The sequence below is a fragment of the Poecilia latipinna genome, unplaced genomic scaffold, assembly GCF_001443285.1.
Source record: "Poecilia latipinna isolate Pla-1442-1.1 unplaced genomic scaffold, P_latipinna-1.0 Scaffold1187, whole genome shotgun sequence".
Lineage (NCBI taxonomy): Eukaryota > Metazoa > Chordata > Actinopteri > Cyprinodontiformes > Poeciliidae > Poecilia > Poecilia latipinna.
In genome coordinates, this window is record NW_015113803.1 from 81922 (window position 1) to 106685 (window position 24764).

At 39.8% G+C, this 24764-nt stretch overlaps 4 protein-coding genes across 4 annotated transcripts in view; all 4 read left to right on the top strand.

Moving 5' to 3' along the window:
* Nucleotides 1-673: 673 nt before the first annotated feature.
* Nucleotides 674-11741, top strand: ppardb (peroxisome proliferator-activated receptor delta b). Its single transcript, XM_015053582.1, has 8 exons — nucleotides 674-1048; nucleotides 3138-3535; nucleotides 3613-3764; nucleotides 3896-4034; nucleotides 4704-4906; nucleotides 5498-5704; nucleotides 5804-6047; nucleotides 9209-11741. Exons 2-8 carry the CDS (start codon nucleotides 3202-3204, stop codon nucleotides 9454-9456), a joined length of 1527 nt encoding a protein of 508 aa, XP_014909068.1. The 5' UTR covers nucleotides 674-1048; nucleotides 3138-3201; the 3' UTR covers nucleotides 9457-11741.
* A 151-nt stretch (nucleotides 11742-11892) lies between these two features.
* mkrn4 (makorin, ring finger protein, 4) lies at nucleotides 11893-15658 on the top strand. Its single transcript, XM_015053583.1, has 8 exons — nucleotides 11893-12022; nucleotides 13687-13815; nucleotides 13918-14162; nucleotides 14236-14303; nucleotides 14416-14660; nucleotides 14729-14836; nucleotides 15302-15401; nucleotides 15480-15658. Exons 1-8 carry the CDS (start codon nucleotides 11991-11993, stop codon nucleotides 15606-15608), a joined length of 1056 nt encoding a protein of 351 aa, XP_014909069.1. The 5' UTR covers nucleotides 11893-11990; the 3' UTR covers nucleotides 15609-15658.
* A 748-nt stretch (nucleotides 15659-16406) lies between these two features.
* fance (FA complementation group E) lies at nucleotides 16407-20800 on the top strand. Its single transcript, XM_015053581.1, has 10 exons — nucleotides 16407-16738; nucleotides 17754-18318; nucleotides 18466-18510; nucleotides 18592-18648; nucleotides 18890-19033; nucleotides 19128-19251; nucleotides 19754-19829; nucleotides 19928-19994; nucleotides 20417-20542; nucleotides 20635-20800. Exons 1-10 carry the CDS (start codon nucleotides 16473-16475, stop codon nucleotides 20737-20739), a joined length of 1575 nt encoding a protein of 524 aa, XP_014909067.1. The 5' UTR covers nucleotides 16407-16472; the 3' UTR covers nucleotides 20740-20800.
* Nucleotides 20801-21758: 958 nt separating this feature from the next.
* The window catches only part of rpl10a (ribosomal protein L10a), a 6595-nt gene continuing 3589 nt past the window's right edge, over nucleotides 21759-24764 (top strand). Inside the window, exons 1-4 of the mRNA XM_015053584.1 lie at nucleotides 21759-21863; nucleotides 22937-23008; nucleotides 23098-23178; nucleotides 24455-24603. Of these exons, the coding sequence (XP_014909070.1) occupies nucleotides 21859-21863; nucleotides 22937-23008; nucleotides 23098-23178; nucleotides 24455-24603 (307 nt within the window). The 5' untranslated portion in view covers nucleotides 21759-21858. The remainder of the gene's footprint in view (nucleotides 21864-22936; nucleotides 23009-23097; nucleotides 23179-24454; nucleotides 24604-24764) is intronic.

Genomic DNA, 24764 nt, shown 5'->3' on the forward strand with positions numbered 1-24764 from the left:
AAGAGAGACTCCAAGTATTCATCTTGAGTACGTTTTCCTGTTTGAGCTTCTCCGCCTAGATTTCATCTGTTTGGGTCTGTACACCCATCTCACGCTTTAACAGATACCACGGTGACATTCCTGGTCATCAGGACCCAACTCCCTCAGTGCTGCCTCCAGCCTGGTCGTTTTGACCTCATCATAATCCATCTAGATGACATTTCACTAATTAAAACACGCTCTCTTCATGGATCTTAGACAGATTGCAGTTAAAAGGATTCTGTTCCTGTAATTATTTTTCTTCATTTTGCAATAAAACTGTTCACATTTATCTCCTTTCTCAGTGTGTTTCTGAAAGTGAGCTTAAAAAAAAAAAAACTTAACCCAAACAGAAAAGCCTTTTTTTTTTTTTTTAAGGGGGATGCATTTAACTGGTTCTGTATGTCACATATAAAATTAAATTGTAAAGTTATCCATCTGCTTTTCTGGGGTTTTTTATATGATGCTCGGTAAAATTCAAACAGAAATCAGTGAAATAAATGGCTTATTGTGTTCCCCATATTTCCTGTCAGATATTTTTTTGTTATGTTTGTCTTGATTGGTTTTTCTTATCTGATTTTATGATCTAATTTATTCCGTGAAGGGATCTGAGTTGTTCAGTTCAGTGTTTGGCTGATTCGGTGTGGTGTGTTTGTGTGCCCTGACATGTGACAGGAGTAGGAGGAGGAGTGAAGCAGGGCAAAGGAAAGCTATGAACGACACACAGCGAGAGAGAGGGGGAAGAAGGGAGGGATTACCACTTAACTTTACTTATTTGCACAGGATATAGTTGTAAACACTTTTCCCCCTCATGTTTACACTTTATCCTCCCAGCTGCAACACGAAGGCCCTACTCTGTCTTAAGTTTATGTTAGTTAGCTGTCTGACATTAGCTCTTGTCTATTAGCCTTCAAACAACTTGTCAACAGCCGATCGATCCGAGGACCGCGCTGCTCTCCCTGCTGGTTTACTTTAAGCTGACTCTCGTAGCGGGAACATCCCCAGAACCAGCGGCGCTACAGTGGGGAAGGTAAGCCAACACGGTAGCCAGAAAATGCTGTCTACCGCAGCGGAATGTGAGCTAACTGCTAACAGCTAGCTAATAGTACTCAGTCAGTATCAAGGTTAGGAGCTAACTAGCTGAGATGGCTAATAGAAGCAAACTGAGATTAGTTCTGAGTGTAATGTGGTTTGTTGTTGGACATTTTAAACCTGGTTAGGCGCGTCTATCCTATTTTTCATTATTTCTCAGTCGCCTGTATCCGATTACAGTCGTGGTTGTGACTCAGTGCTCAGTAAGTTAGCAAATACTTCCGAGAACCAGTGTGACAGGTTGTCTGCTCGGACCACCCTCCACACTCCCGGTGTTTAATTTCTGGAAACCTGACAGAAACCACAGTCTGGCCTTTGTATGTCATTGACCCTCAGTGTATCCGCTTTGTCTGTTGACTTCTGATAAGCGATGTGTTTTTCAATCACGGCTCAAACAGCTACGGACACTGATTGGTTTCATCCGCTAGGGGGCTCGGGGGGTAAAAATACTACCTCCCTCCCCTTAAAGCTCCTCTGTTCCTCCAGCCCATAAGTGCAGCGCAGTGTGTACATAGTGCATGCACCCTTTCCCCTTAAAGCAGCTCAAAGACACACTGTGCACCCTGCCAAGCAGCTGAGGCAAACAATAATACAGATGTTGCCATGCCGCAGCAGAGAGAGCAAGCTTTGAGACAGAAGAGGAAAAGGAGACATGTTCAGGATGCAAGCAGAAACTGGGTGGTTTGCTGATCCTTTGGGATTTATACATCTAAAGTCCGGCTATTATTTCACAGACATGTTGTCTTATTCCTGTTGCTTAACCTCTCCTGAACCAGAGACGATGTCATTAGTGTCTTTTGTTATAGGAAATCGTGAACCCTGAGTGAATCAGAGAGACGATTATCCAGGCTTGAAGTTTCCACAGCCAGTAATGATTTGAGGAGCCATGTCACCTGCTGGGGCTGGTCCTCTTTCTGAAATCAGAGCACTTCCTCATCTGAAAAGATTTATTAAAACGCTGATTTCTTTTTCTTTTCTTTTCTGTTTTTTTTTTTTTAGCATCTGCCCACACTTTCAAAAATACCAATATATCCATGTTATCACTGTGCCTGATTGGTCAAAAACTGGAATTTTGTTAAGACTAAGATGAGTCGCTAAAATTCAACAATGCAGACAAACAGGGGGCTATTAAATCTGGACTGTCTTAAAACTAAAATCATTGCTACAAAGTAATCACATTCATACCACACTGCATTAGAGTATATAATATTTAGGTATTTAAACAAACACATTAGCCTCATTTTATATTTTTTTTTGAGAAACTAAATTTATGTTTTTCCTAACTAAAATAAATGCTTGAAATATTTCCCTTTCTGAATTGTGGGTGCGTTCTTTCAGTTGTCTGCAGTAGTAGGTGGGAGAGAGATTCATAGCCAGATATCTGTGGTCACCCCAATTTTTTTTCCTGCCATCTTTTAACCCCGAGAGCTGCATGATGGAAACCTGTAACAGTTCTGAAACCATAGCTTCTGTTTTTTTTTTAACTCTTGGATGTATCTCTGAAACTAGCAACGAGGCCCCGACACGGTTTAGACTCGCGCTGTTATTTAGTTATTTCAAGCTGCATTTAATATGGTGAAGACCTTGCTTTGTGTTTTAAATGTTCTGCAGATCTGGATGTAATCTCACAACATGTCCATCAGCATCTGGAGCTCTTAAAAAAAAACAAACAGTAGCGATAAAGAGACAGCCCTAAATACATAACGAGGGATTACAAGATCACTCAAAGCGTTTTTCAAATAGCTTACCAAGATAATGTGAGTCTAAAATTGCTTACAGTGCTTTTACCTGCATATTTATACACAAAACAGAAATTAAGAGTACTGTTTTGGGTCTGCTGCATGTTTTGACATGCTTAAAATCAGACTGTTAACCCCTCACATCCTGGACATTACATCGACAGCTAGTTGATACGCAGGCATGTGGAGCCGCTTAAATGTTGGCAGCTGTACATTCTTGCTCTGCATATAGTCCACATGAAACATACATGCGGCTATTTTTATACTGAAAAATAACTTTGTTTTTAGAACGTCAAGCTGTGATGGCTACGTGACATGAGATGAGCCGCTGAGTTCAGCTTCGACAGGAACCATGGACGGGTTTCAGCAAACGGACCCAGAGCAGCACAGCAGGGTGAATGGCTACTGCGAGGCCAAGTCTCCTCAGGACAAGGCGGCCGTCAGGTGGACGCCTCCGGAGGAGGAGTCGGCAGGCTCGGACAGCTGCGGGGCCGCCGGCGCGTCGGAGACGACGGATCTCAGAGATGTGAAGACCAGGGAGAGTGAAGACGAGGAGGACAAGGAGGAGAAGGGGGAGGCGCTTCCTTCCCGGGGCACGAAAGGGGAACAGAGGAAGAAACAGAAGGACGGTGAAAATCAGGACAGCAGCCACAGCAAAGACAACAGCGCATCATCAAGCTACACAGGTGAAAACACGGAAAGGAGGCGGCGAAAAGGACACAATTCACGAGCTATAACATTTCTGCTCTTTTAAAAACGGCAGATCTCTCCCAAACGTCTTCGCCGTCGCTGTCGGAGCAGCTTCGTCTGGGCAGAGAAGACAACGCGGCTTCTGGGATCAGCGTGGAGTGCAAGGTCTGTGGGGACAAGGCGTCTGGCTTCCATTACGGAGTACACGCCTGCGAAGGCTGCAAGGTAACAGTTTAGCCGTCTCAACAGGAGACATTGCGGGCTTACAAATATCGGCAACAATGTTTTCTTTGTGTGTGTGTGTGTGTGCGCAGAAAGTTGTAGTTGTTAAGCCGGTTGCATTGTCTCCGATTCAGGGCTTTTTCCGGCGGACCGTGCGGATGAAACTGGAATACGAGCGCTGTGAGCGTTCTTGCAAGATTCAGAAGAAGAATCGCAACAAGTGCCAATATTGTCGCTTTCAGAAGTGCCTGTCTTTGGGAATGTCTCATGATGGTGAGAGGGGAAGAGCTCTCGCATTTAAGGCTAAACAACAATTTTATTCATCGAACACGTAGAACATTTAAAGCTGCAGTGTGTTACAAGAACATGTTTTTTTTATTTTTATTTTTATTTTTTTTTTTTTACATATTTGTTAAAACTCTCACCACGTCGTGACAGTTTAATATGAGACAAATGATTTGTGAAAAGATCGATCTCCTCCCTGAGTTGCTATTGCTGTTTGAAGAAATGCACCAAAAATAACCAATCAGAGCCAAGAGGAGGGTGTTGGCGCTGTCAGTCAAACTTGTGTACATGCTGCTAAATGTACTTGCTAACTAGCCTTAGCATTCGTGTCAGGCTAAGTTGTGGTGAATCAGCTGAGAGCGCAAGGAGGGGGCGAGGCGTGAGCATGAGAGTGATTGACGGCGCTAAGACCCAATTCCTGGCTCTGATTGGTTATTGTGGACTCTGGAAGAAGGCAGATTAACTTGATTTTTCTCTCAAATTAGCTGTCATACTATACTGTCACATCATAATGATGATTTTTTTTTTTTTATGTAAAAACCATATATTTTTTTTTATAAAAGTTACATACTGCAGCTTTAACGTGGCATTTTGTCAAATGAAACCCGACTTTAACTGATTTGTAATTGTGATATCCATGCATGCGCGTTTCCCCAGCGATCCGATACGGACGCATGCCTGAGGCGGAGAGGAAGAAGCTGGTGGCGGGTTTGCTCGCAGAGGAGCTGAACCTCAGCAAACCGGGCGGCTCCGACCTGAAGACGTTGGCCAAACAAGTGAACACAGCCTACCTGAAGAACCTCAGTATGACCAAGAAGAGGGCCCGCAACATCTTGACGGGCAAAACCAGCAGCACCGCAGTACGTTTTGGTTTTAGCCGGAAAAACGCATTAAATTCAGCCGCAGCTGAAACTTTCGTCAGACTTTGTCTGTCCTCGGCACTGAGAGTTGAAACTGTTGCTTCTGAAGTTGATTTTACTCAAATTAAAAGGATGGTGCACATTTCTGCCGTTGGCTAAAATGAAAGAAAAGAAAGAAAATATTTGTAATTCCAGGTTTTGTTCTGCCCATTCATTCGTACAAATTGAAGTCAGGTGTGAAATTTGGCTTGGAAAATGTGGGAATCCTGAGACCAAGGACACGCAGGAGGAGCTGGCCTGAGTGGCTGGGCAGAGGGAAGTCTCTGTTTCTCCGCCGAGGCTGCTGCCCCTGCCACCTGACCCCAGATAATGGATGAGAAAAATTAATATTAAGTCTTTTTTTTAGTTATAAATGTCAGTGCACAGAGGTGCATGCATAATATAAAATGCTCAAATGAAAAATGGTCAACAGTGTTGGGTAGGTTTCATTTGAAAAAAGAAAAGACTCAGAGAGTGATTCTTGAATTTATCGTACTCTCTAAGCTGGCATTTGTTAGAGGTGGTTTCTGACGTCGTTTTCGTCCACGGCAGCCATTTGTGATCTACGACGTGGACACGCTCTGGAAAGCAGAAAGCGGGTTGGTGTGGAGCCAGCTGGTTCCCGGCGCACCGCTGACCAAGGAGATCGGAGTTCACGTGTTCTACCGCTGTCAGTGCACCACGGTGGAGACTGTGCGAGAGCTCACCGAGTTTGCCAAGTGCATTCCAGGGTTCGTGGACCTCTTCCTCAACGACCAGGTGAGTCGCCGTCTCCTCGCCTCATGGCGAAACGACGGGCAGGCTTGTTTCCGGACGTGCAGAAGGCACAAATGGACACCCGTGCGTTGCTCTCTGCAGGTGACGCTGCTCAAATACGGTGTTCACGAGGCTATTTTCGCCATGCTGCCGTCGCTCATGAACAAGGATGGGCTTTTGGTGGCCAACGGGAAAGGCTTTGTGACGAGGGAGTTTCTACGCAGCTTACGGAAGCCCTTCAGTGAGATCATGGAGCCAAAGTTTGAGTTTGCTGTCAAGTTCAATGCTCTGGAGTTGGATGACAGCGACCTGGCCCTGTTTGTTGCTGCCATTATTCTCTGCGGAGGTGAGATGGAGAGTTTGTGGGTAAAGTGTATTTTGGTTCTCTTTTTGGTGTTGTCAAAACCAAACATCCAGTTTATTTCATTAGTGGTTTGTGCTTCATATCAACACAAAGTAGAGTAGGATTTCTCCTGGACAGAAGCATTGTGCTCCCATCTGCCAGTCTAGGCTTACAGCCACGTCTGGTAGGGTTGCAGTTCTGTCACATTCATCTCATTAATTTAACCGTGCTTCCTTAGGTGTCCAATGCGCCAGATTTTGTTTTATTACCGACCTCTGCAGGTTATTTCCTGACCCATCTCCTGCATTCCTTGGTTTTCATGATGGTTTTTGTTCTCTAACAAACCTCAGAAGCATCCACAGAGCAGCTGAGTTCCTACCGAGGTTACACAACACCCAGGAGAACTCTGCTTACTCATTAACACACTTCTGAAAGAAAAGGTTTGGATTTTATTTATGTGCATCGAAGTAAAGGGGCTGAATACATTTGCATTACAGAATATTCCGATTTTTTTATTCATAAAAAAAGTTAAAGCCGTGTTGTTGTTTTTTTCTTTCTTTTTTTCTTCTACAATTAGACCCTACTTTGTGTTGCCGCAGCACAAAAAAAAAAAAAAATCGCAAGCAAGACAATAAAACTGAGATTGAGATTTTGTGGGAAAATGTGGAAAAGTTCAAGGCATGTAAATACTTCTACAAGGCCGTGTTCTTGGTGTCTGGTTGCGGGCTGGCTGGTATAAGCCTGACGATGAATGCTAACAACATTGTTTCTTCGCACTTCAGACGCCCCCGAAGTCCACTCAAATATGCATTTGCTTAGATGAAAAGCTTGTTGTAACATTTAAAATGTTTAAAATTCTTCTAAAATGTCCTCTTCAATCCCAGCCAGTATTGGCATCTCTTTCAAGAGTTTGAGTGGGCCCCAACATTGTTTTTGATTAAAACACCAGTTCTTACTGCAGTACTAAGGTTCTCGGCCAGGATGTTGGCATTTGTACAAGTTTTAAACAGTCCTAAACTCTTGACTTTGCCCCACTTCGCTGTGGTCCCTCCTCTTGTCTCCCTTTGGTGGCAAGCCGTCAACGTTGTTGAGTAAGGCAGCTGTTTTTTATAAAGTCAACAAAGAGCCTCAGTGTGTGTTTTTTAACTGTGACATCCACGCTGAATGACCTAAACCACTTCCACGCTTCCTCTCAGAAGCGTTGGCATCGTTTCTCTGTGTCTGGTCTGGACAGATTTGCCCATTGGATCTCTCGATTCCTGTAGGAATAAATGCAACAACAGTTCAGATTTTGACGTTTCTGCCGCTGTATGAAAATGAAGCGTCTTGGAAAAGAGTTTCTGGCACGAGTGTGAAAAGAAATAAAAAAAAACAAAAATGGCTGACACAGCATTTGACTTAGATCAACACAATTTCTGCATCCTGAATCCACCCTATTTCTGGTATAAAAAAAAAACAAAAAAAAAACATACGAAAGCAGTTATGTTCCATCAGACAGGATGTATAAAATATGTCTGTACAGGAAGACAAAACTGTTGAAACCCTCATGATGTTAACATTGCAGCTCGACTTTGTTCTGATATGGCATACATAAATATTAGTAAATGATGGTCCAGGATCACTTTTCTACGCCAGATTGCCATGGATTTTTCAGACTATCCTTTCAGCTATGCTACTCTAGATAATTTTAATACATCTGGACATTCAGAAATGCAGTAATATATGTTGCACAAGCAGGTGGCGATGCTGTCTTCAAAATTCAAACGAAGACAGTTCAAGCATGACTAAAGCGGTGTAAGGTTAAAGATTCGAGGCTTATGTTTTCTCTGATACGGATACGCCTTCCACTCACTTATTTTCTTCTTCAGATCATTTCAGTCTTAAAAGGAACAGAATGAGGGCAATATGAGACGGGGGCGGGAGGGTATAATAATTTTTAACATGCAATATCTTCATGCAATATGATGTCAGTATATAATTTATAATGAGGTTATATTATTAAATTTATTTTGCTTTAAAAGATACCTTCTCTAATATAATTTTCTTATTATAAACAGACTTCTTGGTCGAATGAAAAGTTTATTAATAATACTCAACAAAGATATTAATTTGATAAGTGTGTGTATATTACAACCTTCAATCAAACTAACTCATAAAAATGTGAATTGAACTTGACAATTAATTTATGAAGACAAAGTTGATGTCTGCGAGTGACATTGAAACATTAAACAGTGTTGATTTGCTGTCTTCAGATGTCTGGAGATAAATACTAAGAATCCAGATAAATACTAAAAAAACTGAAGCTGGAAAGTTGTTTGAATGGCAGAAATCTGCTAATGCCGAGTAAGAGCAGAAGGTTTTCTTGTATTGTATTGACATGATTTTATATTTGATTTGCCACATACCAGCTTGATTCAGATATTTTACAGATTGATGACTCATTCAGAAAGCAAATAAAAGGGCAATTTCACTTCCCTGGTTGGTGTTAAAATAACTGAAGTTCAACTGTTTCTCTGGAATTTCTCTAAACAGTTTTTATTTACTAAGTTCACAAACATTGCTAAACATAACCTGTATTTACTTTAGGATCTTCCATTTCTAATTTTTTTTTCCAAGTCCAGTATTTTGTAACAGAGAGCTGCTGCAAGTTAGTCCAGATGTGATAAAAACAGTGAAACAGTCCTATATTGCAGTTCGGATTAATTTTGTTGCTTCATTACTTGAAGAACCATAAGACACTTTTCAGCCAAGTTCAAAGTTAGTTATTTGTTCTTAAATGTCCAGAAAATATGATAAAAATTGGAGTCTGGAAAATTGACGCATGCTTGGTTTGCTAAGACTTCACGACCCATACCAGCTGTGCCCGCATAAACTGAATCCTGAACTAAAAGCTGCTCAGATGGGAGTCTAAATTGATTTCTTTCACACCGACAGAAATATCTACAAAAATTAAAGAATCTCATGGTGTGACTTGCACCAAAATTCATGCAGGATTGAGCATTTTGTAGTTTGTGCAGCCAAAGAGAAGCAGATGCACGCGAGTCAAAACGTTCAACTTCTGCTCTCCGAATTAGGTTTTAATGTCACGTAATCTCTGCTTTATCTGTATCACGGTGATAGTCTTGGGTTGTCGATTACTGTAAAATATCTTCCTGTTCCCCTAGATCGTCCCGGGCTGATGAACGTGAAGCAGGTGGAGCAAAGTCAGGACAGCATCCTCCAGGCCCTGGACCTCCACCTCCAAGCCAACCACTCTGACTCTCTCTACCTCTTCCCCAAGCTGCTTCAGAAGATGGCCGACCTTCGCCAGTTGGTCACGGAGAACGCTCAGCTCGTCCAAAAGATCAAAAAGACTGAGTCGGAGACCTCGCTCCACCCTCTACTACAGGAGATCTACAAAGACATGTATTAGAGAAATCTCCACAGACTGATTTTTGAAGCAATACTGTTACAAACAGAATCGTTCGGTTATATAATAACACACTGCATTCAGTGAAAGCACTGTTTTCCATACGTTGGCATGGATTTGAACTCACAGATGAAGCAAATTCACTTTGCTAGGGCTATCACAATCAGGAAAGATCCCACAGTATCAGCGTTGCTCTCACCGCACGATGAGCATCTGGAATCATTTGTTGCAAAACGCCTTAGTTTCCCACAACGGCCACCTAACAGGAAGAGTGATATGTTTTCTTAAAGAGGCTGCTCCTGTTTCATCCTCATAGCAAAGCTGACCCCAGAGCAGTGTTTAGAGAACGCGAGAGAGAGTGAGAGAGAACTTCTCCTCGCTCATCCGTGCTTTGCGTTCCGCTGCAAAGGGAAAACATTTCATGTTCCTACGCCAGTGGTACAGTTGAAATGGAAGAGGGAGATCAGGGTTCTTTTTTTTTTCTTTTTAGAAAGAGTGATTGTAATTATTTTCAGAATTGTATTACAACCGAAGATGCACAAATTGGTATTTGTTTACAACATCATCACCATCATCATCATCATCATCGTCGTCGTTAACCCTTCCACCTTGCCATTTGGTTTGAAGAACACAAACTGGGGCTGGCTCCAGCAGTGTAGAGCTCTCTTAGTGTCTGTGCAATAACATTTCTGTTTGTCAATAAATGTGAAATCCAACTCATTTAGGTTTTGTCTTAAAAGCCGTTGACCCAAGTGAAAATAGTTCAACTTAGCTGACACTATAAACATGTGACTTGCAAAAGTACGAGGGACAGCAAGCTTTCTTTCATTCGTGTGGGAACCTGAACTTGCCATTCTCCGGTTTTGTTGGTGCATTTCTCTGTGATTATGTTACAAATTATTTGTGTTTGTTGACGATACTGTTAGAGCAAATTATGAATTATGCCATTTCATGGATTTAAGTATATTTGTTTATCCATGCCTACCTGTTTAGATTAGGTTTTACCAAATATATCATAATGCAAACCAACAAGCTTTTCTTGAACATGAACGTGTTGAATTCCATGGTGCAGGAGGACTTTATAGGAAACCAGCATACAGAACCATTATATTGTGACTGGCAGATTCTATCATAATTGAAAGTCTAACACAGCTTCTGAACTTTTGTGTTCAAGATATACACAACCCAAACGTACTGTTCACTTTTGTGTCTGATTTATGTTGCAGCTTGACAGTTTTGACTTTCTTCTGCCAGTTCTGATTTACGCAATTCACCTTTCAGTAGTCTCTTGTGCTTTTGTCTTTATCCCCATCTACCTCCAAATGTATGAATATTTCACTGTCTTATCGAATCTTTGACATTTATTTTTGCCTTAATCCCTATTATTAATGCACCTTGCAAAATTGTGTATCATTGGCTCACGTCAAGTGTGCTATGCAAAGCAAAGGATGTTGGCTGGGTCGGTGCATGTCATGGTAACTGGATTTTCTCACCAGAAAACAGTAATGGGAAGGGGGGAGGAATGAGGAGTTATTTGATTTTTGTTTTAAAATGCGAATTATTCAGTACAACTAATTTTTGCTATTGTTGTGGTCAAAAAAAGATGTACGTTTTTGTTATATTTAAGATAGCGAAATATTTTTTTTAAATGCTCATTTTCCTCACCTTCCGCATCTTAACATGTGCGAGAAATATGCGTCACTGCGTGACGTCATTAGCTATAGGGATGAATGTGGCTCAAACAGTTAGTTGTTTTTTAAACACGTATTCTCATCCAAACCCTTCAAAATTTTATACATAGTTTCTTTTCATATATTCGTGTCCATTCCTGTTTGCTTGTGGTGATGAGCTATGTGGAACAATACCTGTAAGTTGTAAGATACAGCACCTCCGAAAATCACTGCAGCAGTCACACATTTAGATGCCTGTTTTGGGAATTTTAAAAGTTTTTTTTGTTGTTTTTTGACCACAAAAAACAAACAAACAAAAAAAAAACAGGCACATTTTAAAATAAAAATATAATATATATTTGCTCTTTTTTTTTTGGAGTTGTCTTTTGATTACTGGTTTCTAATAAGAAAATCCATTTACCGCAGACATCTGATAAAGCAAGAAATTACACCACAAAGTGTAAACAAAAAAAAAGCTACCTCTGTAAATGATGGGTTGAATAATTTGTTTGCAGAAGCATGTAGTAGAACTTGAAATATTTTCCTATTGTAACATGTATAACCTATATTCACTTTTTAGTTTAGTGATTTCTCACATATAAAATAGAAATGAAAACACTGATTTTTCTCTCCTTTTTAACGGTGCATGTGCTTTATGCCGTTAGGAACTGTTATGACTGACACATGCATTGGCCAATGAAGTGTTGCGCACATTACGTAGAACCGCCCAGTTCAAGTTCCCATTGGTCGGTTGCCATGGTAATTAGTGGGGAAAAACAGCTGTTAGCTATTTAGAGAGGAAAGAAGGAGGGTGTCTCCGTTGGCGGCTTGCTCAAAAAATAAGAGGCAGAAAAACGCGTTGACAGGATGGACTCGGTTCGTAGTGGAAACATTTGTAGGTAAGCGGATGAAATCACACAATGGACAAAAAAAATATGAAGGGCTAATTTGCATTTTAGAAGTGGCTGTATTTTCACACTGTCAGTACTACGGTAAGCTAGCCATACTTGGACAACTTTTACCTCACATTCAGTTCAAAACTGAGTGACAATAAAAGCTGTTTGAATTGTTAAACTGCCCATGTTTCTTGCTACCTTGTCCTTACGTTGAGACAATGTGTATATATATATATATATATATATATATCAAACCGTTAAAACATTTTATCTTTGCTGGCCGTTATTGTTTCCATGACACCGATATTCTGTCCGTGCAAGCGTCGAATGTTTAGGTTTAAAACGAGATCAAATACTTAATTGGGTTAATTAATCAAATTTTTGTGGGTACGTTGGTTTAAAACTGTGCGCTAATTAAAACATAATCCTAAACGACTTCTTTCTGGAACGAAAATGAATATGAAAACGCTACATGGCTGCTGATGGGGAGCAGGTTTTAGTGTTTAAGTATTTTTAGGACTAGGCTTTCCTTTTTGATGGAGTCATAACTGGGTATATTAGGAGGACGGCTCATATTAAATGTTTTGGAGATGGAGGCCAGACTGAGAGTTTGGGTAAGTTTTTTTTTTTTTCTGACTATAAATGAAGGTTTTGGTCTCCGGACAGAAGGCTCAGAGGAAGCCCAAAAAGGAGATTTATTGACGTGTTGAAAGAGATCATTAAGTTGGTTGATGTGAGGATGCAGAGGATGGGACTAAATATAGACTCGTGATTCACTGTGGCGACCCCTGAAGGGTAAAACTGGAAGATTCACATTCACTGAAAAGTGATTGTTTTGACTTCAAATTTACATGATGGCCACAAATGCTTGTTTAGTCTAATTTAGTGGACACTTAAATTTCATAAAATGTTCTCCAGTATTTTTTTTTTAGTAGATTCTATTGGAAGCAAATATCATGAATATATTTTTGGCTTAACCAGAAGAACAACAATCTGTTCCTGGCTTTAAAATCATTCTGATTGTCTCAGATTTCCTCTTTTCATTCAAATAAACATGTTGCTCTGTCAATGATCCTGTCATCCGAGCAGGAAGCGGAATGACATCTACACCAGTTACTGTAAATTGAGATGCACAACACACCTTTCAGTTTCTGGAGCCCGTTTGTAGATGTTCTACAAATTAAGTTTTTGTACTTGACCTGGGTAATGTCACAGAGGTGACCACAGGCATAGTGTGATAAATTAACTGCATATATGGTAAAAAGATAAAATGCATAGTAAGAAATGAATCTATAAAACTGAGGAGATTTCAAGGAAAACATCTGCACATCATGAATCAATGAATGGGACGCAAGGGACATTGAATCCAAATCTCTTTTGTGTCTTGCTGCAGTAGTTTATGTAGCCGGTAGGTGAAAATGGAAAAAGCCGTTTGTTTACTTTGGGACTAGGAAATGAATCAGTTCTGATAAACAATCATATTTGGACATTGCTGCGGCAACTTTATTTGTAATTTTTTTTTTTTTATGTAGCTAACTCATGTATTTATAACTTGTGGTCTTAAATGCATGAGTTTATAAATTGATCACACATTTGCATTACATCTTAGTTCCTCCAACTGTAAATTGCTGCTACATTAATAATTATTTTTTTGTTTTTTTGCACAGGCGCTTCATAAATGGCTCTTGCAGATTTGGCCGACGATGCAAGTACAGACATGAGTTCACCCCTATACCTGCATCCCAGATTTGTCGGTACTTTCAGAAAGGTGGCTGCTGGTATGGTGAACGGTGCAGGTAACCCCCAGCCGACATACTCGCACACAAGTTGGAATTTGTACGTTTTTATTTTGTCTGAACTTTTAAAGGACTGTGAAGCTCATTTATTCCCGCCACTAGGTTCTTTCATGTCCTTCTGCCTCAAGTTGGACCAGTGTTTCCAGGTAGAAGGGGTTCAGTGCCTGTAGCCTCCCCCTCCGGTATGCCCCACTACTCTGAAAGAAGAGGGTCAGAACCAACTCTTTGGCGCGTTAATCTCCCATCCAGGCAGAGATGCAGTGGATCACAGTCGGCAATTTATCCCTTCAATCTTCAGCAAGAAACTGGGCATCTGCCAGAATATGTTTTGGAGGAGCTGTCACAAGGTACAGGAGGTTTATACAAGCAATTGAGTCATTAGTTAACATTTTAATACTGTTCCCCAATTTCTTTTGGCAGAAAATTATTTGGAGTCGGCCCCAAGTTCAGATATTGCTCAAGCAAGTGCATGGGAGGGAAGATATGAGGTTGGTATTGGATTTGATGGCTTAGTTGTAGATGGGGATCCTTCTCTATACCACGAATCTAAAAAAAAAAAAGGCTCAATTGGTGGTGACTATTTTCTGTTTGTGCATTTAGAGAGCCTCTAAATCTGAGACGCATGAAGATGGAGCTTCAGCAGCTTACAATGAAAAAAGTGAAGAAACTTTGGCTTTCCTGCAGAGCAAAAATGTGGTCTGTGGGATCTGTATGGACAAAGTCTATGAAAAGGAGAATCAGAGAGACCGGGTCTTTGGGATTTTGCCAAACTGCAATCATCCCTTCTGTTTAGACTGCATCGCGACCTGGAGGAAAACAAAAGACATCGGACTTGACGTCGTAAGGTAGGTCTTTGCTAAGACGGCTCATTAAAGTTGCCTTCACAAGTGTTTTGACCTCTATGTATTTGCAGGGCTTGTCCTCAGTGTCGAGTCAGGTCTGCTTTTTATGTGCCAAATAAATACTGGGTGGAAGGTCAAGAGAAGGAAAATGTAATTAGTGCTTTCAAGAAAAAATTTGGGTAAGATGCTGTTTTGATTGCACTCAAAATAATTCACCAGTTTACACAACTGTAATGCAACTTTTTGATCAGCTTTAAGTGTCTGCAATGTATTTAAGTTTATAGTTGTCTCAGTTGCTGCCTATAAACCCTTACAATGAGCCTGTTGTACCTTATTTTCTTTTTACCTTCTTGATGGCATTTCTCCGGACATATTTAAGAATGGATACTAGGTACCATAGCTGTATTTTAAATGTTTGAAAATGGGACATTTATTGGACATACTAGTAGTATGTCTAATACTTTAATGGTCTTTGAGTGGCCATTAAATACAGATGCATTTGGAAACACAAAGTACCTGTGTATTATACCTGGCCTTTTTGTAGTGAGTTGAAAGTGCAGATGGTAAAAGCTGAGCTTTATTTATTTTTTTTAGTCAATGAAAACGGTAACTGATCAGTCTGATTGTGTTGTATTTCTTTCCAGTAAGAAGAGATGCTGCTTCTATGACAGATATGGATGCTGTCCCTTCAAAAAGGAGTGTCTCTATCGGCATGTGGCAGATTCTAACAGTCCAGTGTTTTCAGTAAGAGCGCAGTGCTTTAATATGCTTTAGGTGCTTTCCAAGGTGGCGTATTTATGTTCCTTCTTTGCCTCCTCACAGTACCTCTCGGAGGAAGAGGATGACAGTTTTACTGATCTGCTTGGTTTTTTCATAAGCATGAGCCTTCTTGGTGGTGAAGAAGCGGATGAAGAACTTCTCTTTTGCCTAACTGAAGATTACGGGTTTTAAGCATTATGTTTTTCTTGGTAGTCTAAAATACAGAGTCAATCCACCTTTGACCACTGTCTCTGTTGTAGTCTGTACTAAGCCAGCTTTGGAGTAGCCTTCTATCAGAATTGGGTATGAGGGCTCTGAATCTGTGACTGTTGACTTGATCACAGAAGCCAAGTTATTTAGGATTTTGAAACAAAAGGGGGGGTGGATGTCAGCAATAATTGTACTGGTGTTTGCACATGTAGTCTGATGTGGGTCTAAGGAAAATTGAAAGCATCTTATGTTTTTTCCCTTGATCTTGTTGACATTGGTTTGTTTGAGGATTTTTTTTTTCTTTTTTTTGTTTACCCTCTCAAAGCTCTGATTCATGTGATTGTTCAGCCCTACCCCCTTCCCTAACCTCGGCCTTTCTTCCTTAACCTCTCCCCATATTTGATTGCTCAATTTAAATTTGTTCCACTCACTGAAGGCAATCTTGATCTTTTAAAACATTGTGTGGTTGGGTTTTAATTGTCAAAGTAAAAAATGTGCCAATATACATCTTCAATTGTGGGGCCAACCTCAAGACTTAATTGTCGTTTCCTAGTTTTTGGCAAGAATATAACATGTTTGGCTTTTATTACTTTTAAAAAGAATGTACACTAAAAATAAAAAATTATCACCTGTCTCACTGAAAATGCCTTGTTCTTTATCAGTACCAATAATTAAAGATAAATGGTTTACTTTGAAATACCATCCAATTACTCAGAAGTGGAGGAATGTTTCAACCTGTAATTGCTAATGAAGGGGAAAATTGTAATGAGAGAATTCTACTCCAGGACGGTAGATGGCGCTGTGTAACTTTACAGTCAAATATGTAAACGAATAGTTTGAGTTCTCATGGCGGGGAGACGGCATTTCTGTGGACAGGGATTATCTATTCAATCTACTGCCTGTGTGGACACCAGTACGCTGCTGGGCCGGTTTGACGGACAGTCCAGGCTGCTGCTCACTACATTGATGTCCGGAGTTTCCGGGGCTAAAGCCGCCCTGACGGTCTTCCAGAGACAGCAGCGGGCTAACTCGGAGTCTACCCTAACTAACTTCATACTAACGCTTTGCAGAGACGAAATTACCTCATCAGCTGAAGCGCTGACACTTTCAGTGTAAGTACACGGCACTACTCCCTACAAACTCAAAGATTAAATATTTCTTACATGCGTCTAACAAACTGTCTGCTTTGCATTTCATGTCAGTCCTGCTGGTGTTGCTGCACAACATGACATTTGTGCAGGTTTTTGAGGAAGCTGAAGCCAGACTTTATTTCAGACGATCCCTGTCCAAGTTGTCTAAAAAAAAAAAAAAAAAAGTAAATCTATAAGTTGCTGGTAGAAATATTCCAAAAGACTAGAGCTCTAATCGCAGTGAAATATTTTTCTGCTTTATTTTGACCTATATCAGGGATATTATATCTTTAAAATTACAAGGAGCCACTTTTCCCCTTAGTCCGGCTAAATTAAACTCGTTTAGAGCCACACATAAATACGAATCTCCGTTATATACCTGACCTTTTGGGGGGGAAAACAAACAAAAAAAACTTCCGTCTGCAATAGGAAATTTGCAGGAAAATAATGCCAAGAACACCAGGCCTAAAAATAGATCTTCATTCTACTATTGGTGTTATCTTGTTTGGGAAAATTTAAAAAGAAAATCCTATGGGAGAAAAAACAAAATACCCGAATTAAAAATCTTTAAAAAACATTAAAAGTTTCGTTGAAAGTGAGAAGTAAGCTGCAGAAGAGGTTGTATTCCGACAGATGGAAATGTTTTAAGGATTGTGAATGCTTTTGCAGTACAATGTATGCAGAACCATGTGCTAAATTCAAGAATCAATGAAAACTAACCTTCGACAAGTTGCAGTTTTGAAACGAGATTTAGAGCTGCAATCCTTGCACAACTTGTATCCTTGTTTTGTTTTAATAAAGTATTATAAATATACAGAGAACTAATGGCCTAACTCAAAGAAAAGGTTGCATGTGGGTTAATCACAAGTAACACCGTAATACTTGTGCAAGAAATGTTTTCCTTAGATTTTGCAACCGTGATTAAAACATCTCTTAATCTCCACTTCTCTAGTAATTCACGTATATTTTCTATTTCCGCTTTTAAAATCTTTTCTAGCAAACCGCTCGTCTGCCTGTTTCCACCAGTGTTTAAACAGAACCTACTGATCTTCCTCTACTTGGTGAACTCTGCTTTTCCTGGGCCCACCGTCCTGCTGCTGCTCAGATGTCTTGCTCAGGACTCCAGTCCAAGCCCCTGGGTGAGAGCTCTGGGCAGACTGCTGGAGAGGAAACTGGAGATGAACTTCAAGGATCCTCTGTACTCTGAACAATGCAGGCAGAAACTGAAGCAGCTATCGGAGAATTTGGGAGGTTCTAGTGAGGCTGGAGGTTGGGCCGAATGCTTCAACAGTCAAACAGAGGAATCCGAATCCTATTGCGGATGTGATTTGCTCGAGCATGGGACACAGCGGAAAAGACGGGCCAGTTTTGATGCGCACGTGGATGCAGATGGAGAGGAAGCGGTGCAGGAGAGTAAAAGGTTGAAGATGGACAACATGCACGTTGATGAGCCAGTAGATGCAGAAGACGAAGAAGTGAGGATGGACACGCAAGGAGGGTCTGCAAGTGCTGCTGAAACACCTGCAGACCGACCGCAAGATGGTCTACCTGAACACATCAGGGTAAACTCTGTGAGGAGAGGGAGGCTTGACATTTTTATTCAGTTTTTTCATTCTGTAAACTCGATGCATTTTTAAAATGATATTCACGATCTATTTAAAGAAACCAGGCCAAATCAAATTCACTTGCCTGTTTTTCTGCCCACTCAGGGCTCTGTTCTTCACATGAAAGAATTACTGGAAAGTCAGGCTGAGGTAAGAACAATGTTTTCTCCCTCATGGAGTTGATGTGAACTTTGGTGCAGATGTAAGTATTTTGTGTCGTTTCTCTTTCAGTGGGACCAGAGCGCCACAGATGTGTTCAAAGTGTTAAACGAATGCAACCCAACCCAAGTAAGTCCAGAAAGATTTCTTTTTTTTTTTTCATATATTTTTGCAGATTTTATTCATCTCAGTTGCTCTGTTCACAAATGGAGTCAATATAACATTGCCAAAGCACCAAGTGTGTGTGAGGTGTAATATAACTAAATGATCAATTTTAACATTCTTTCTTTTATTTACTTGCTACATTCATAACTGTATAAACACCTTTTTAAGGCTGAAGGGCCTTCAGATGATTATTTGTTCTTCTTAGGTGGAGGTGTTGTGTGAGACACTGAACTTTCCCATCTTACCTGAACACACCCTGCCTAAGCTGTGCAACAGCATTTTGTCCCTCTCTCCTGATCTGAGCTACAGTACGGCAGCGTCCCTCATTAGGAGCATCCTGCTGCAGAAGGTAAATCCCTGGACGTGCCAGGTAGATGTATATGTGATGTTTCTGCAGCACTCGGAACTTAAATTTATTTATTTTTTACATGCATGTCTTTCAGGTCTCGTCCCTGTCAGAGCCGGCCTCCAGGTGTTTGGTAACGGCGGTAACTTCACTGTGCAGCCGCTATCCGCGACCGATGTGCCGTGCGGTAATCGAACCAGTTCTGGAGGACAGGAATATAGGTGAGATACTGGTGGTGCTGCTTATTTCAGTGAGCTGACATGGATATGCAGCGAGAGCTAGCACAAAAATCTGCTCCAGTGTTTTGGCTGCAGATGCGTTGACCATTAGCACTGATGAAAGAAACATTTTCCATAAGTTTTCTGGCACTAAATAAAGCACAGTCTAATTTATGCGTAAAAAGTACTTGTAATGAAAGAAAGCCTTATTTGTTTTATGTTTACAGAAAGAAGAAATAATGGGGGGGAAAAAATGAGAAATTGTAGCGTAAAACAAACAAACAAAAAAAGAAAAAAAAAAACAGCAGTGATGGCCAAAATATTTGTGACCTGATCTGCAGCTGGTGGCATTTGGAGATAGTTGAGTATAGACTGTGTTTCAGGTGGTATCCTGGTTTGCATACACATTAACTGAGCTGATACCAGCTTTCAGGTCAAGGACCTTTTTAGTTGGTGTTTGGCCTCAAAATAAGCGGCTCCTGCTTGAACTTTGTGTTGTTTTCAGGGCCGCCTCAGACGGAGCTGCTGAACAGACTTATAGAAAGCTGCCTGGATTCACACTACAGACTGCTGATGCTTCAGTGAGACAAATTACATAAAAACTACTTTTAAATAGTAAATAAGCATCCAGTGTGTAGAATGTGATATCTATTCATATATGTATTTTTTTTTTTTTTAGAATGACATTCAGGATTCCTTGGAGTGAAGCAGTTCTCTCCATCATCCACAGCTTGCTTGACTCCAAGGTACTCAGTGGACATATAATAGACCTTATATTCACATACACTGTGTAAAAATACACACTGAGACTCAGTTTTATTAGGTGGAATGGTCAAAAATTTCAGCAGAGTATTGCGAGAAACTTGTAGAAAGAGACTCAACACGTTTGATTTCCTAAATATTCTGCCAAATACTTAGGAAATGTATGTACGCCTTTAAATATGAAGAAAGTAACGACGGTTGTCCCTAGAGAAATGAGACTTTCAGTATTTATTCAACAATAAAAATATTTTTGTATTCTAATTAAGTAATTAAGCTAAAATAAGACAGGATATTGTCTGATTTAAAATTGGACAGTGCGAGGAAAGTGAATGTAAATATCTGCTTTCATTTGATGGTAATTATTATTTTTAATGTGTTGTTGTTTTTTAATGTGTTTGTTCTGCAGCTGCTCTTGAATGAAGAAGTTTTCACACAGCTCACAGAACAGCTCATCAGCCAGGGACCTCACTTCACCAAATCTGTGAAATTTGCCAAAATGATGTTAACAGTTCTCACCAAACACAGCAGCCACGTAAGTCTATAAGCCTCCCGTCCTGTATTACACTGATGACGTGGTATTTGTAATCCACTGTATTAGTAAATGAATGAATCTATATTTTCCAGGTGACTGCTGCACAGAAACACTCTCTGGCGAGCTGCCTGAACTCAAATGAGACATTCCTGAAGAAATCACTTCAAGCTTCTTTGAAACGAATCCCAGACGCGTGACTCCAGATTTGACTTTATTAATGCCAATAACCACCAAAATAAATCCACTCCAAAAGGATAACATACATTGTCAGATTATGTTCCAACTCACCCATCACTAGACATGAATTGCCTGGAAGTTTTCTTGCTGTATTTACTAATATATGCAAAAGTGACATAAGAAGGTGCAAATGAGCAGGTACAGACAGACAGCAGTATTTAATTTGAATTACTTTTACTTATAAAAATAATCGAGCAGGGGTTTTCCAAAGAGCTACAGAGGGGAAGAATGTTTCCCTCCCAAGTTAAAAAAAAAATTGTTGTGGATATTTATTTTTCCTATTTTTGTATTTTTAAAGTATGATCCCTGCAAACATCCCAATACATCAACTAATTTTTACTGATAGATAAAACAAGTAATACCTGGATATTTACAGTCAGTATTAAAGTTCAGCTTTGCCAGAATTTGAATTCAGATGAAATTCTTGTTGGTTGATTAAACAATGATTGTTGTTTAGTTAGTTTTTATGTGTCCTTCTAGGGGCTAGAAGGCCACATAAATGGCTACAGTGGGGGTTTCAAGTTTGACACGCGGTCTAGCTCATGTTACAAGCAATGTTTAGGTTTAGAAGGCAATCACCTCCTTCAAAGCACCAGAATGTTTTGGACAGATTAAAAAAAAATTACCATTAATAATATCTTTATCTGAAATTTCTAAGTCATAAAACATTTAAGTTGGTTAAAAAAGCTATTTTTTCCTCACTGAACTGTATAGAAAAGGAACAACGTTTCTATCTATCTATCTATCTATCTATCATCTATCTATCTATCTATCTATCTATCTATCACCATTTTCAGTGTTCAAATGTCAATACTCATATTTTTTTACAGGTGGCTCGATCAAATTAATTAGAAGAAATAAAATTACATGATGTTAAACTTTATTATTCAATAATTAACTATTTACTGATGCGTTTTTAAATAAATAGGATGTGTGAAGCCTGTGTTATATTGTACCGGCTGAATAAAGTTTAGTTTAAAAAAGCGCTCTCTGAATGACGTAGCGCGCCTTTATTTTGCGTAACTTCCTTCAGCACTTCCTTTTTCAGCGTAGCGCGACGTCGGGGACAAGCCGCTAAAATGAGGTTAGCATGACTTAACCAATTAATACGTTTAACAGTGATTATACGTGTGTACTAATGCAGCCGAATTAGTTGTATGGGCTTTACAAACTTATTAAAGTGTGAAAGTTTTGCTTTTGTTCGGTATTTTTTCTTCTAATAATCTAAATCTTTAACATGCCACCGGTTCGCCAGCCGGTGAACCCGAAGGAAACGTCACTCAGCTTTTTTAACAAACATCCAAATCCATCTGCATGGTTTAGAGCATTTTTAACTGATTTTTGGGGGTTTATAGTTTCATCGCTCATTTCAGATTATATTCATCTTATTTTTACCGCACTTTGAAGCCATTTTAAGAGTTTTAGCGTCATAGCTTTGCAGCGACCCACGAGTAGCTCTTACCGAATTTATTGGTACAGATAGTATAATATACCACGTTATTTTCACTTTAACACCTGGGTTTTCATCCCAACAATTAATGTTTGCTGCTCCCTCCACCACAAATAATATATACATTTTACAAATAAGCCATACATCTGTTCTATGGTAAATGTTAGCTGCGTTTTTCACTAGTTAGAAAAGGTTTAATTACTAAATTGACAATGTTCCATTATTATTCCTAAAAGTCGGGCTTGTTACAGTAGAAAACATTTTCACAATTTAAATGGTAACACTTGATAGGACATGAAACAGAAGGGCATTAGTGAGTTGGTTTGCCCGGTTGCTTACACTCATAAACTTTAAATCGTAAAATGTACTCAAATCCCAGAAAGAAATTGAAAGATTTTATTAGTGCGCACATGGTTGATTGTCCTGCTCAAACATCATACTAAAGTGTAATTCTACTAATTATATTATCTGCTTTTGAAAAGAATGCAATCTGAATGCCTTTTTTTCCAGGGGATATTATTTGTTAATGGTGAAAACAATGTTCAGAAAAAAAGTTGTTACCTTTTGAAATGTTTGCAGACATACCTGCTCATCTTAAATATAAGAAAATATGGCAAACTAATTTTCTAGAGTCGGAATGTGTTGGGTCAAACTGAGGAGTCATGAACTTTATGGGTTTTTATTTTATTTTATTTTTTTTTGTACAGTAAGGTTTCCAGGGATACGTTGTATGAAGCTGTGAAGGAGGTCCTGCAGGGCTCCGTGACCAAGCCAAGGAAGTAAGTGCATGCCTCTGAAGTTAAAGTTTGTACTTTTGCAAAATAGATTTTAAAACGAGACTAATTTAAAACGATGTATTTGTTGTTAGGTTCGTGGAGAGCGTGGAGCTGCAGATCAGCCTTAAAAACTACGATCCTCAGAAGGACAAGCGTTTCTCCGGCACTGTCAGGTTCGCCACTTCACTGTTTCACCCAACCTTTTCCCTGTTTGCTTCCAACCCTGTCTGAGGTCAGATTTAGCCATTTTTCTAAGAGAGGAAAACAAAAGGGTAAATTCTTGAAAGCCCAGACAGGACAGGAACAAGCATGGATAAGTAGCTGGGTAGTCTGACTGAGCCCACTCGGTTTCGGCTGGTGTCGGCGACGCAGACGGACCCCGACCCTGGGTCTTAAAACATGAGGGGAGGCTTTGAGTGGCTGCACGCCCTCATGCCGACCATGTTACTGTTACCATGAGGGTCAGCAGGACACCAACCACTGCAGTGGTATGGGTAAGACTTTCTCTTTATTACAGAAAAAAAAAAAAAAAAAATCAGGGAGGTGAATCTTGGAAATGACATTTTTTCCTTGCAGTTTGTCACTCCACAATCTGTCCCCGAAGCTCGATCCATACCGCTAACTCATTTACTAAAAGAAATGTGTCCGGATCATTACAAAAGAAAAAAAAAGTATATCTACAAAGCGGAACATTTATGGCGTTAAGTCAAATATTTCTTGCTGTAATGGCAGTCTTTTTACCCAAACAATGTTATAATTCCTTTAATAAATGATTGTCAGAATTTAGTTCAAAGATAACAATTCACAAAAAATGTTTTGACAGAAAATTATGATCAAGGTATTGTTTTACAATTGCAATGAAATACAAGAAATAAAAATCCCCTCCCAGAATTATTCTGGGACAGATCATGGATTGCCACAGTTCACACATCAGTTTTTATTTTTTTTATTTTATTTATGCTTTTACCTACATGTCCTAACTAATAAATTAGTTTTGTGTTAAAGTGCTGCTGTTTTATAGTGTAGTTAGAATCCAGTTTAAAATTTGAGGTAAAATGCACCTGGTGGGGATGATTTGTGCTTCCTGGATGTCCTCCCAACATCAAATCCATATTTTGCAATATTGATAATTATATTAATTACGGATATGCAATGTGGTTTGTAAGTATATCACGAATATCTAGATGACGAAACCAGCTTTTGAATAGGGGTGGTGATCACTGTGCACGAATGGTTTAAAAGATAATCACACTTTTCACAACACTTTGGTTTCCTGTAGAGCAAAAAAAAAAAAAAAAGTGATGTTTGATGCATCTATTTGACTATGATTTTAGAGATAAATGTTGGATGCCTTCTTCCAGAAGATTGGAAGATGACCAATCAGTGTTTCTGCCGTTGAGTGTTCTTGTATTTTGGTTTATCCTGTGGTTCACTGTGGTTGACATGCAGGCTGAAGACCCTCCCCAGGCCCAAGTTCTCTGTGTGCGTCCTGGGAGACCAGCAGCACTGCGATGAAGCCAAGGCTGCAGATCTTCCTCACATGGACATTGAAGCTCTCAAAAAGCTCAACAAGAACAAAAAGCTGGTCAAGAAACTCGGTAGGTTCAGTCGGCTGAATGACAAACTATCAGTTTGAGGTCAGATTCAAACTTCATAGTTACGGGTTTTTTTTTTTTTTTTTTTTTTTTTTTTTTTTTTCCCCCCCCCTTTCTGCCGCCAAAAGATACAATTCCTCCCGGGCTCTTGATTTTTTATACAA